At 35.9% G+C, this 12,300-nt stretch overlaps 2 protein-coding genes across 4 annotated transcripts; one reads left to right on the plus strand and one right to left on the minus strand.

Moving 5' to 3' along the window:
* The first annotated feature begins 1,883 nt into the window (after positions 1 to 1,883).
* On the plus strand, positions 1,884 to 9,385 carry LOC18094033 (rop guanine nucleotide exchange factor 14). Of its 3 annotated transcripts, none has more exons than XM_006368184.3 (8): positions 1,884 to 2,280; positions 3,451 to 3,689; positions 6,431 to 6,823; positions 7,311 to 7,465; positions 7,556 to 7,630; positions 7,718 to 7,987; positions 8,408 to 8,755; positions 8,841 to 9,385. In XM_006368184.3, exons 2-8 carry the CDS (start codon positions 3,614 to 3,616, stop codon positions 9,228 to 9,230), a joined length of 1,707 nt encoding a protein of 568 aa, XP_006368246.1. In that variant the 5' UTR covers positions 1,884 to 2,280; positions 3,451 to 3,613; the 3' UTR covers positions 9,231 to 9,385. The 3 variants fall into 3 exon arrangements, with proteins under 3 accessions (XP_006368246.1, XP_024447468.1, XP_024447463.1); XM_024591700.2 differs by lacking the exons at positions 1,884 to 2,280; positions 3,451 to 3,689 and adding exons at positions 3,751 to 4,997; positions 5,318 to 5,334; XM_024591695.2 differs by lacking the exons at positions 1,884 to 2,280; positions 3,451 to 3,689 and adding an exon at positions 3,751 to 4,997.
* A 913-nt stretch (positions 9,386 to 10,298) lies between these two features.
* On the minus strand, positions 10,299 to 12,300 carry LOC18094034 (methanol O-anthraniloyltransferase). The gene is made up of 2 exons (XM_024583130.2): positions 11,762 to 12,300; positions 10,299 to 11,402 (listed from the first exon to the last, which is right to left on the minus strand). The coding sequence occupies exons 1-2, from the start codon at positions 12,227 to 12,229 to the stop codon at positions 10,479 to 10,481; spliced, it is 1,392 nt and encodes a 463-aa protein (XP_024438898.1). The 5' UTR covers positions 12,230 to 12,300; the 3' UTR covers positions 10,299 to 10,478.

Below are 12,300 nucleotides of genomic sequence, written 5' to 3' on the forward strand. Positions count from 1 at the left end.
TTTCTTCCTATAGTTTTGTTGACTATAAGAACTATAAGATAATAGCAGCTCCCGAATGTGTTATGACGAGGTGCTTGTTGAGTTAGGGGAGACGCCCACCATTAATCACAGCTAATAACACCACCTAACATAAAGAGACCTCGTAACTTCATTAATGACAACTTAAGTAATCAAGTACATAAAAAAGGTTCGAGGGCTTGATTAGGTGAGTTGCGTTGCGAGAAATTTATGTTGCTCGGAAAATAGTTTCGGGTTTTTTATTACTTATTCCCTACATTTACTTAAGAAAAAAAAATTAAAATAGGATAGAGAAATATAATAAAGAATTTAAAAGGTGTAGGTAAATTAAAACTGGCGTGAAGGGTTTTCTTTTTCTTTGCTTTTCATGATTATATATATATATATATATTTGTTATGATTGGGTTAATTCCGAAATAATTTGATATTTAATTAAATATAAAAAATAAAAATAAAAAGGTATAAGCTTGTGTGACACACTCTTCAGTGCGTGGGTGACATCTATGCTTTTCGGGTAGTTAGAGTAGCGCCTCTCGGCATCTAAAACATACCATTCTCTCATGTTGTTTGAAGCTCTATCGAGATTTTTTTTATTTGGTTTATATATTGTCGTTCTCTATTTTTTATCATCTAATTAAAATAAAACCAACTTATTTGATCTAGTTGAATTCATAACCTGAGTTGCAAAATATTTTTTTTAAAATACTTTTGGAGTATCTAAATATCATTTTTTATGTAAAACAAATTAAGTCCGTAACATAACGGGGTCCACAACTAGTTGGTTGCTATTTATTGGATAATAAATAAATAAAAAAGAAAAGAAAAACAGTAGTGGTAAATAAAAAAAATAAACAAAAATAACCCCCACAGATGGCATTCTATTATGAAGGTTAAACTATATTTTAGCTCCAGCTAAAGATTCAATAAAGCTTCACTTTGGTTCCTCATAATTAAATTTCTCAATATCAATCCTACAATTTTCCAAAATTTCAAAAGGCATTTGCTCACTCCATGCCTTCCCTAACTTTTTTTTCTCCCAAAACCTCACATACCTAATAGTATTTCAAAAAAAATCCTTAAAGGTAAAATAATTAAGAAAAAAAATAAAAAATTATTAATGTCATTAGTCGTTGTAAAAGAAAATAACTCTGAAGTCTGAACCCTTTAAAATCTACAAGTTTAATAATAATAAACTTGATTGAAGTAGAATTCTTAAGAATAAAAGGGAATTATAATCTAGATTGACATAATGATACACACCTATGTATATAAAAATTACACATAAAATGTCAAGTGGTAAGAGTTTGGGATCAAAAGGTTTACTTCCCCTGTAATCTGAGGTTCGAGCCCTGAAGTTGCTAATATTGATGACCACTAGAAACTTACATGATTGTTAACTTCAGGGTACATGAGAATTAGTCGAGGTGCGCGCAAGCTGGACCGAACACCCCACGTGAATAAAAAAAAATTACACATGAAAAATAAAAAAGTATAAACAACATAAGGTGCTATAAAATATATTCACTCTATAAAAACTCTAATTCAAAAAATACTCTGGGATCTATTTTGAAAAGGAAAAGAATCATAATTAATAATTATTTATAAATTACATAAAAAATAAAATTATCAATTTAAATATTTGATTTTAAATAGAAAACACAAATGAAAATATTTTTAAAAATTAAATACAAATAAAAAATAAAAAAATTTCCCTAGAAATCAAATCCTTGCCTAACACACCGCTTATTGTCAATTAATGTTGGTGTTGTCGAAATCAGGGGATGGTAGTCGTAGGAAATTGCAATTTACAGGTCCCACTTATCTTCAATCAATCAATGAAGGACGCGTCTGGTCACTGGAGGAAGGAAAGGAGCTGCCTGGCTGCAGTGCAAAACTGCAGAGTAAAAAGTAGCCCTTTCTACCCCCTCCCCCTTTCTCCCCCCCTCTCGTTACTATTTAATTGAATGCTTCAGTCTCCATTGTTCCTTACCATTTCCTCTCTCTACAAGAGAGTCCTGCCCTGGTTTTGAAGTCAAGAGTCACATAGTGATAGCTGCATGCCCAACTGTTCTGGATTGGGGTCTTACAAATACTAGCATGTGCAACATCCTTGGTGGGTGCATATTTTAAGTGAAGTTACTCTCATATTACTGTAATGCTACTCATATTTTCAAGAAAGAAGCCTCCCGTGGAACAAGCTCTGAAGAATTGCTTCTAGCTGCTCTCTTCCACAAGAATATTGCTCTTGAAACCTTCACGGAGGTACGTTTCTCTACCAACCCTTCACTTCTCTTTCATCTTCTCCTTTTCAAAGCCATTCGTTTTTGTGGTGGTAAAATCTTTAAGAATTCTTTTTTAATCCTTTTATATATCTACCTCGTCCTGTATTTTGTGGTGGCTTATCTTCTTGTTTCATCTAAGGCATTGTTTGGTTCACAATCTGGGATTTTGAAGGAAACCCTTTTTGCTCTTCTCTGGAGTTGGTTTTATATGTAAGAGCCAGAGGTATATAAAAAGTGCGTCCCAGATGGTAATCTGAAGATTTGAACTGAACCTTGATTTGGATTTGGATTTGGATTTGGTGTTGGGTCTTTCGGTTTGCTATGCCCATATACTTTTGGGACACTTTCTGTTTAAGATGCAACTGGTAACAGTGCAAGGAATCTATCTTAAGTCATACATGGCAGTTTGTCTTATTTTCTTCGACTTTTTGACTGCCAAACCAAAAAAGATTACATAATCATCGCTACTTTACTCTTCAAGCTCTATTGCATCCAGGATTCATTTAAAAGTTGAAACTTTTTATTTTTCTCCCTTTCCTTCTTTTGTTTTGTTTTTTTTTTTTTTTTAAAAAAAAAACCTCACCATCCATTTTACTCTCTACCTAACAGTCCAAACACAACAACTGAGGCTTCGTTTTGTTTCTTGTGAAATAAAAGGAAGAAACAAAGAAGAAGAGAAAAAAAGGGGATCTTTGCTTTCTCTTCTCTTTTTTGAATTTCAAAACTGTTTTAGAAATTACAATGCCAAAAGGCATACGCTAAACAAAAGTTGTCCAAGAAAAGAAAAGAGTTTACATATGTTTAAAACTAAAGACTGTAAGAACATCACTCATGCTATCAACATAAATGAAAATTACATTTATTACAATGAATTAATTAATTAGCATTTTCTTAAGAATTTCTATTTATACTTGCATTTCCCACCTCCCTAAGTTTTTTAATAAATCATAATCTAATCTAGTCTACGCATTGTAAAGATCGGCATCTATTGTTTATTTATTTATAAAAAGTAAAAGTCGGCATCTTCATAGTACTAGTTGATGAATGAAAGTGGGTCATTAAGCCCACTAAACACAATCACTTCTCTCGAGCACAAATGTCTGTGAAAATGTTACAGTATGAGTATGGTATTTGTTGTTTATTGATGCAGGGGTAGGGCCTTGTTTGAAGCTTTTTGGATTGGGTCCTTGATCATCTTGAGCACTTTTAAAAGGGTTGTTGATTTTGCATCCCGGCCAGCCAGAAAGGAAAGTTCAGTTTCATCCATAGGGATAAGAGAAAGAAAAGAAAAAGAAAAGTTACAGCAAGAAGAAATGATGATCTTGAGAAGAAGGCTCGCTTGCTGCACCAGGGACAGAGAGATTAGTCTCGACTTTGATAAACAAGAGAGTAAGATTTACTTATTGTTTTCAGTAGTATTTTTAGCTGGTAACACTAGCACTAGCAGTGCTTAAAAATTTGATTATCCTTGATTTGTGCACTTTTTTTTTTGTCATTTAAATCATGTTGAACTTTAAGATTAATTAGCTTCCACTTTTGTTTGTTATGCACGTTTGTGACATTACCCACCACACGGAGAGAAATACTTGAAAACAAAATAATATCAATCAAGAGGGCATAGACATGGACCAGACTTGAAGAACATGGTTCACGTTTTAGCTTAATGAACCAGTCAATGAGGCTGTTTATTTTGTTTCCTTTCTATGGTTATATTTTTGGGTTTTGGTTTTGGGTCTTTATTGTTGTCGATGATGGTTGGTATAAAATTTAAAATAAAGAGATAGGGTTTTTATCAGAAATGAAGGGGTCCCATAAAGGTAGCAGACCCCACCAGTCCTTTAAAGCTTGATAGATCGATCGATGGCTTTCTACATGCATCAATGGTGTTTCTATTTAATTTTGAGCAGAACATTTATGATGCCTGTAGAAGAGAAGTGATGCTCTTGTCCATAGGTTAGAAGCAGATAACACGGTATACACGTTTCAAAAATTGATTTTTTCGACCATTACTATTACATTCTACCGTTGGATTTTCCTTTTTCTGTTTTAATTTCACTAGAAAAAGAAACATAATCTGTGGCTAAAGAGTGGATTTCTTGGTATGAAGTGGGACCTATTTAATGGTCCATATCATGTGCAAAACCACATGGGGGATTTTATCTCATAATTTGAACTTTTAGGGTTTGTGTTCTTAACCTTTCTTGGGATGTCAGATGGTTTAGGAATATTGGTTTTAAAGTGTACAATAATCATAGATATTGTAAAAAGAAGTGGGAAGATGAGATATCACTCCATGCCGCTATGGGACTGGGCTCTAACCAAATGTGCTGCTGCTTATTATTACGAGTATTACTGCTTTGATTGATACAAATTGTGGACCCTTAATAGGATACTCGTTTATGTGATTAGAACTGCCATCCCCACCGAAGGAGACAATGAAGCAACTTGGTGGGGGACACGCCAATGTCCTTGTCTACTAGTCTACATCACTTTCTTGAAAAAATTGGTTTAATTTCTACTTGGATCTGCATCCACATGGGAATCCTCCTCCTCCTCCTCCTCCACCTCTTCTTCTTCTCTTTTCCCTTGGTTTTTGAATATTTGTACATGTATGTGTCTTATGGTACATGATATGTTTTTGGATCTCCTGTGAACCCGGTCCACCAATCCTCCATATTTTGGTCTGCACTATGACAGGTAGCTATCAAGAGCATGTCCTCTTATTCTTGATTTTTTGTTGAAAGAAAAGCAGTTTGGATCTAATTGTCCATTGGGGTCTCATTCAAATGATTTCTGTGAAATTTCCTTTTTGCCGTGGTCCATGTAATGATAACATAGGAAGCTTCTGGCATCTTTACTGTCAGTAAAATTTGAAAAACCTAATTTGAGAAATGATTTCCTCATTTCCAATTTATTTCCAATCACCATTCTTACAAAATCGTTTTAAGCTAAAACTTGTTACAATATGAGATCAAGCCAAAAGTTCAACGTATTTTTTCTTTCTTTTCTTTTTTCAGAATGGCATGCACAAGAGGTACACTCTTCTTGCCTGCTTCTTTTCTTAATGTATCATCCATATGTTCACATGTTTATGATGACAATTGTTATTGATGAACAAAATAGCAGTCTTTATAATGCTCAAAGCACATGCATTACCATATTATAATTCACTTGTGGTTCATTGATGAAAAGGTAAACATTATCAAGCATCAAGTACGGCCACCAAATCATGTAGCTGATACATTTCTTAGTCATACCGACAAAGTTCTGACACCTGGCTGGTGGAGGCTGAACCCTTGACTTGTATCTAAGGGAAGACTAAAAATTAGGGATGATAATCAATATAAAAAGCACTTGGATCTGCGTGTGCTGAAACCTATATTGTCAGAAACAGACAAATTTGACAACTTACCTGCCACACTCGTATGCCTAGAATTCAAGGTTTATTGCTACTAGATCTTAGTGGTTGAGAAAGAGATATATGATTCATTATTTTAGCATACCACTTGATTTTTAGCATAGCCACTTGTTTGGTATCGAGTGCAGTTAACAGTCACAAAATGTGGTTAGTAGTTAAGCCCTTTGAATTATGCCAAAATAAAAATGGAATAGCTTGGCAGAACTAGTAGCAGTATCAGAATTTCATGTGTGACTTCTGATAAGAGACTTGACTTTGGTTAAAGCCTGATATATAAATGTGTCACCATGATTTATTGAAGCCTTATTTGGATTCTACTACGCCTTGAAGAAATGATCCAGTTTTTGGATCTTAATATTAATCTTGTAAATGGAATTTACTCGTGCTAAAAATTCTGGGCATTATCTATGTTGATTACATGTTTGGATGTATAAAAAATCCCATGATGAGGCCTGTGCAATTTGTTTATTTCTGTAAAGTAGTAAAAAACTCTTACAATAATGTTATCCTTTGTACGAAGGAATTCATATTTCAACAAGAGTTTACCTTATTTGAATTATTTGTTGTTGGGTGCATTATTAACGTGTCCAAAACCAACAAGCTTGTGCAACCCACCAAAAGTGTCGATCTTTTATGCTTCACTTCAGTTCTATGCTTTTCTTATTGATCCATGCATTTTAATGGAAAAACTATATTGTAAAATGGATTTCAGGGATAATGACATATAATGGCCTTGAGAGTTGCATTATAAACAACCAGTCTTATGAAAACGAAAGCGGGACAAGTAGAGGAGAGGGTTGCGTAAGTGACTCCTTCGATGATGATGGTTGTTCAAGCTGTTCTTCCAGCAAAGATGCTTTTGGATCATTTTCATCTAAATGGTTGACAATGAAGAAGGATGAACATGGTTTGAATGATTGGGAGCTTGCTCGAAGCCCTCAACATTTTTATGATAAAGAGAAACCGTGTTACTCCATTCAATATTCAGATGTGGAGACAATGAAAGAAAAATTTGCAAAACTGTTACTAGGTGAAGATATCACAGGAGGGCAAAGTGGCCTCAGCACAGCATTGGCATTATCTAATGCTATAACAAATCTTGCAGGTATAATGAATCTCCTTTTGTTCAACCATGAGCTAGTTATGCTTTGGTTGCTCTCTGTAATCCTTATCATTTTATGAATTTTTTTTTTCACATGATCCTGTTTCCCTATGACCTGTTAATGTTTAAGCATGCCATCTCTCTATGTGTTACAATTGTGATTGACTAATGTACTTTATTGGGAAATAAGGAGTTATGTTTGCATTAAGGAGATATATATGGAAAAATTGCAGATTAAAATGGGGATTTTATTCATTGAAGTCCTCAAATCAGTGAAAAAAAGAAAGAAAGATGCAATAATGCTGTTTTATGTAAACATAAAGTGAATGGATACAGTCTTAAGTTCTAGCACCAAAATTAACTTAATGATTTTTGGTTTCACTTAATCAGGCTTTCACTTTTGTCGAACTTTCCTAATTCTTGGATCATGTTCTGTGCATCATTTATTTTTTCATTAATTAACTCTTTAAATGCTTTAAATGTGTTGTAGCCACAGTTTTCGGGGAGCTATGGAAATTGGAGCCATTGCCTGAAGAAAGAAAGACCAAATGGCAAAGAGAAATGGACTGGTTGCTTTCTCCTACAAACTACATGGTTGAGTTAGTTCCTGCTAAGCAAAATTGTGCCAATGGTCGGATGCTAGAGGTATTCTTTGTCATTTTGGAACTTTGAAGAATAAAATAATGTTTATTATTATCTGGTGAGGTATATAATTATCCCTTGATATTGAAGCAGATAATGACACCAAAAGCCCGTGCAGACATCCATGTGAATCTTCCAGCACTTCAGAAGTTGGACTCTATGCTTATTGTAGGTGATCTCTTAATTCCTAAAATTGAGATTCATTTGCAGAGTTAATATTCATGCTAGTTGCATTGAATTTTCAATTTCTGACAGGACACACTAGATGCAATGGTGAATACTGAGTTTTGGTACTCAGAAGTAGGCAGCCGGGCAGAAGGAAGAACCAAGAGTGCAAAGCAGAGCAAGAGGTGGTGGCTCCCATTGCCACAAGTACCAACAACTGGGCTTTCTGACTCAGGAAGAAAGAAATTACTCAATCAGAGTAAGGTGGTGTATCAAGTATTCAAGGCTGCCAAATCTGTCAATGAAACTGTTTTGCTTGAAATGCCTGTGCCGACTATTATCAAGGATGCACTACCAAAGGTAAGATTGGTCTATCTATTTCATAATAAGTGAAATTTAAGCTTGAAGAAACCTTCAGTTGGTGGAAAATGAAAACAGATCCTATCCGAATTTAATTTCAGCTCATTTTAGCAGAAGAAAACCTGCTACTGTCAGTTTTGTCACTAAATCTACTTATCCAGGCTTGTTATTTTTGGTTTTTTGATCATGCTATGAATGGCTTAGAAACATGAAGTAAAAGGAAACATGAACATGTTCACGTGGGAATTCTGTTTTGAGCTAGTCAACCTTTGACACATACCTTGTTCAGGGATAGTTCAGGTTTTCCACTGTGAGTGATGAATTTGACAATACAATGGAAAATGACAGAGTTGCAGATTTAGTTTTTGAATGCTGCCATCCTAGTGGCATTTGCTATAACTTCTGTTGTCCTTCTTACAGTCTGGAAAGGCAAACCTTGGTGAGGAACTGTACAAGGTGTTGACTGCAGATTCAAACACAGCTGAGGAAATGCTCAATTCTCTTGATTTAAAATCAGAACACAGTGCTCTTGAGGCTGTTAACAAGTTAGAAGCTGCCATATTTGCATGGAAAGAGAGGGTTACTGCACAAGTCAGTGGTAGATCTCCAGTTCGAACATCATGGTCCTTTGTTAAGGACCCAGTGTCAGAGTTTGACAAGATGGAGTCACTGTTGGACAGTGCGGAATCCCTTCTACAGCTGCTAAAGAGCAGATATCCAAACCTTCCTCAAACATTTCTTGATTCTACAAAAGTCCAATATGGCAAGGTGAGCTCCATTTTAGACCTTTTGATTGGAAAAATCACTTTTTGGCTGGAAAAAAAGTGTATGATTGTGGTTGCTATTTCTGTAGGACGTGGGACATGCAATCTTGGAAGCATATTCACGGGTTCTTGGAAACGTGGCATTCAGCATTCTGTCTAGGATAGCAGACGTTATGCAAGAAGATTCATTGACCAATCCCAGTTCTCCTGCGGCCACATGTTGCTTTCCAGGAATAAATTCATCAGGGTATGTGGAGACTCCAGTTCATGTGCTACATGTCCGACACTCACTCATCATCGATGAGATGAATAACGTGGATGGAAAGTATCGCGAATCCAATGCCAGTCATATTTCTGATCAGGAACTCTCATACAGCGAAGCCAGAACAAGCTCGGCAATTGCAACACCAAGTCGAAGTCGAGTATGGTGCATTGGTGGAGATGCTTGTAGAAGTCTGTCCCCTACAAATTCTCCATAAAAAGAAAGAAGCTGTGGTATTTAAATGCAGGCTATTGTAAATGGTGTTGCTTGCTGTAATGTTCACTGAGATAGTATGAGAGATGCTTGGTTCTGCCTGATGTATTAAAATCATTTAGTATATGAAGGAAATCAATCAAATATTGGTTTGGCTAATGTGAATTGGTATGAAAAGACTGCATCATATATTATACGGATGATCATAACAATTTAGTTCTACCTAAATTGATAAATCTTTTTGTATTTTTAACATATTTAATGGTTCTTCTGACTTTTCTAGGATTTATTATTATTATTATTCAAAAAATGATTAACTGGTAATGCAATTAGAGAATTTTTTTTAACAAATAGTAGTGCTAAATTAGATTTGAAACTTGCTTCAAAGAAGGAACTTTAATTTTTTCTATATTTTCTTATTTTATTTCGATAACAAGAAAGAAAATTAACTTAAGAGAACAACGCAATTTCTAATTGTAATTATATTTATCCTTAACGACTTTTCTAAGAGGTCTCTCTCATGAAAATTTAATTATCGGATCCATTCCATTTGTGATTGATGTTATTCATTTCAACTTGTTTATCTCCAGAAAGAATATCATTATTTAATTATAAAAAAACACCAAAATACTTACTTACCATGATCTCTTTGTAATCAGTAAATGTTTGGACTGATTAGCTTGAACCCTGCAGGTACTATGAGGTCCTTGCCGATGTGGATTTCCACAGTACTGTGATTCTCAAAGATGGAGAAGCTGTTGGGTACCATATGAGCACCCTGACTGAAACTTTACATTCCAATTTAACATTGATTTAAAACGATTCTCTAGGCGACAATCGATTTGGAAAAAATGCAAATTATGAGCTCGACCAAATCCTATGGTCCTCAAATGGACATCATAATTTAAAGTATTGGTGTCTCCCTGGTCGTCAATCCAGGCATAGAATACTGGGCAGTTTTTTCCATGCAGTTGTTCTTGGGCGGCAGCCGTGTGGTATGTGCTCTATCCTGGTACGTAGCAGCATTGACAAGTTTAGAAATGCACAACACTCTTGACATTGCACACTCATATGATGGATAAATTATTATCATGTGAGATTTATTAAGTAAATTCTTATCATAAACTTCTGCTATCATCAGTTTTTGGATTTGAAATTTATGTTTACAAAAATACGTTTCTATCTCCATCTAGATTGCAGTCTGGATATCACGTTTTATTTCTTAATAAACATTCTGTCACTTGCAATCACCTCAGAGCATGGATTTGAAGATTGTATGCTTCTTGTCACCTGAAACATGCATAGGCCGTTCCCCAGTAAATTTTGCTAACTCCTTTTGAAACTTATCCATGGCTTGCAATGGCAAAGACATTTGTATCAGAATCCCATCCTCTCCTGTGCTCTTTTTGAACCGCACACAGAAACTCGTGTTTGGAGCTGCTTTAGCTACACCAGCGTACACAGGTTTTCCCCACCCAAAATCAATTTCTCTAAATGGAACACGCGATGAATCTGCGACTATGAAGTGCCCAGCTGTTGAATAATGAGGTCGTCCCTTGATTACCATGTAGTCCGCTACTGACCGCATATACTCTTCTGACATTTGGGTCTTAATCTTTCTGACCAGCTCAAGTGCATAACCTAATGGGTTCTTACACACTAGTTCAGCTTTGGAAATTGCAGACGGCATGGCATATGCATTACCATAGTATCCAGGAGGCAGTTTTATGCCTCGCTTACCGCCCGCGCCGACCATGTATGATACACGAAGCATCTCGTTAGGATTGTGCTCAATTGCAATTGTGCGACATTTCCATATACAAGCTATGAGTACCTCAAACGTGGAACTTGATTGAAGGTGAGATGGAAGGTGTTTTCTAATGCAATCGATCTCTTGGAAGCCAAAGAAGAAGGATTTATCGATCAAGTCGGCGTGGGTGTCCATGGTTGCCTCGGTGCCAACAGTGGTGTCATACTCATGGTGGACGCATGTTACTCGAGGAGGGTCTCGTGCATTTAAGATCTCTCGTTTCCATACAGGGCGATAAGATGGTTCATTGGCACCTCTTGCTATTTCTCCAATTGTGTTCAAGAAATAGAATATCCCAAGTGCATCAGTCATGGTGTGATTCACTCGTGCTGCAACGATGAATCCACCACAGGTCAGTCTGGTCACCTAGAACAACAAAGATAATTGTTTTTTCAATGTTAATGATAATTATCTGACCATCTGATGAGCTGATTAATTTGTCTTTACGTTGATAACGTTGTTCTTTTATGTAGTACAAAACCCAATAAACCTTCCAAGGATCCTCCCCATTTTTTTGTATCACTAAATTGTTTAATAAATCAGATGATATATACTTAAACGATCTCCAAATCTAAGACTTAGATTAAAAGAAGCAAGTTTGGGATTTGAACTTGAAATCTTAATTTAAATGCGGTACTTTTACTAGCTACTCTAGTTGCATTCCCATTTAGAGAAATGCTTTGAAAAAAATAATAAAAAAATGCTAATTATATGTACGTACTGACCTGAATCAGCATCAAAGGGCACCCGATGATACCTGATGAACCTGGAATATCATAAAGAAAATGTTCAAGGTAAGGACAAGGTGGCTGAATTGCATCTCCAAGATGTTCAAGGGTGATGTCTGCATCAGCTTCAATAAACAAGACCCCTAATTCCCCTGTACAATCCACCATAAGCTTCCTGCTGTCCCCTTCCTTGAGCCTACCAGCTAATGGATAGTAACACACCAGTGCATGAGCTAGTGCATCTCTAATGACCTTCACAGGGTCAGGGTAGGTCCCATTCCCACCTTTCTTATTAGTATTACGAAAGAATGCTATAAAAGGCATATGGAAACGAAGGCCTTCCTGATCATCTAAATCAGAGAGTTGTTTTACTTCACTTGGTGTTGGTTTCGCAGGCAGAATCAGCCGAGGCTCTTGCCGTTTCACCGTAAAGCTTACCTGAGAGGAAGGTGGGGCCATTTTCATGCATGCAGCACAAGACAAGCTTTGAAATTTAGACCAACGAAGTAAAGAAAAAACTAATGAGAGAGGTGCAA

The sequence above is a fragment of the Populus trichocarpa genome, chromosome 1 (genome assembly GCF_000002775.5).
Source record: "Populus trichocarpa isolate Nisqually-1 chromosome 1, P.trichocarpa_v4.1, whole genome shotgun sequence".
NCBI lineage: Eukaryota > Viridiplantae > Streptophyta > Magnoliopsida > Malpighiales > Salicaceae > Populus > Populus trichocarpa.

Coding starts and splice junctions, on each gene's coding strand:
- LOC18094033 (XM_006368184.3), top strand. CDS start 3,614: ATGATGATCTTGAGAAGAAGGCTCGCTTGCTGCACCAGGGACAGAGAG. Junction 7,466..7,555: donor CCAATGGTCGGATGCTAGAG/GTATTCTTTGTC, acceptor ATATTGAAGCAG/ATAATGACACCAAAAGCCCG. Junction 8,756..8,840: donor CAAAAGTCCAATATGGCAAG/GTGAGCTCCATT, acceptor CTATTTCTGTAG/GACGTGGGACATGCAATCTT.
- LOC18094034 (XM_024583130.2), bottom strand. CDS start 12,229: ATGAAAATGGCCCCACCTTCCTCTCAGGTAAGCTTTACGGTGAAACGG. Junction 11,403..11,761: donor GCCCTTTGATGCTGATTCAG/GTCAGTACGTAC, acceptor TTGTTGTTCTAG/GTGACCAGACTGACCTGTGG.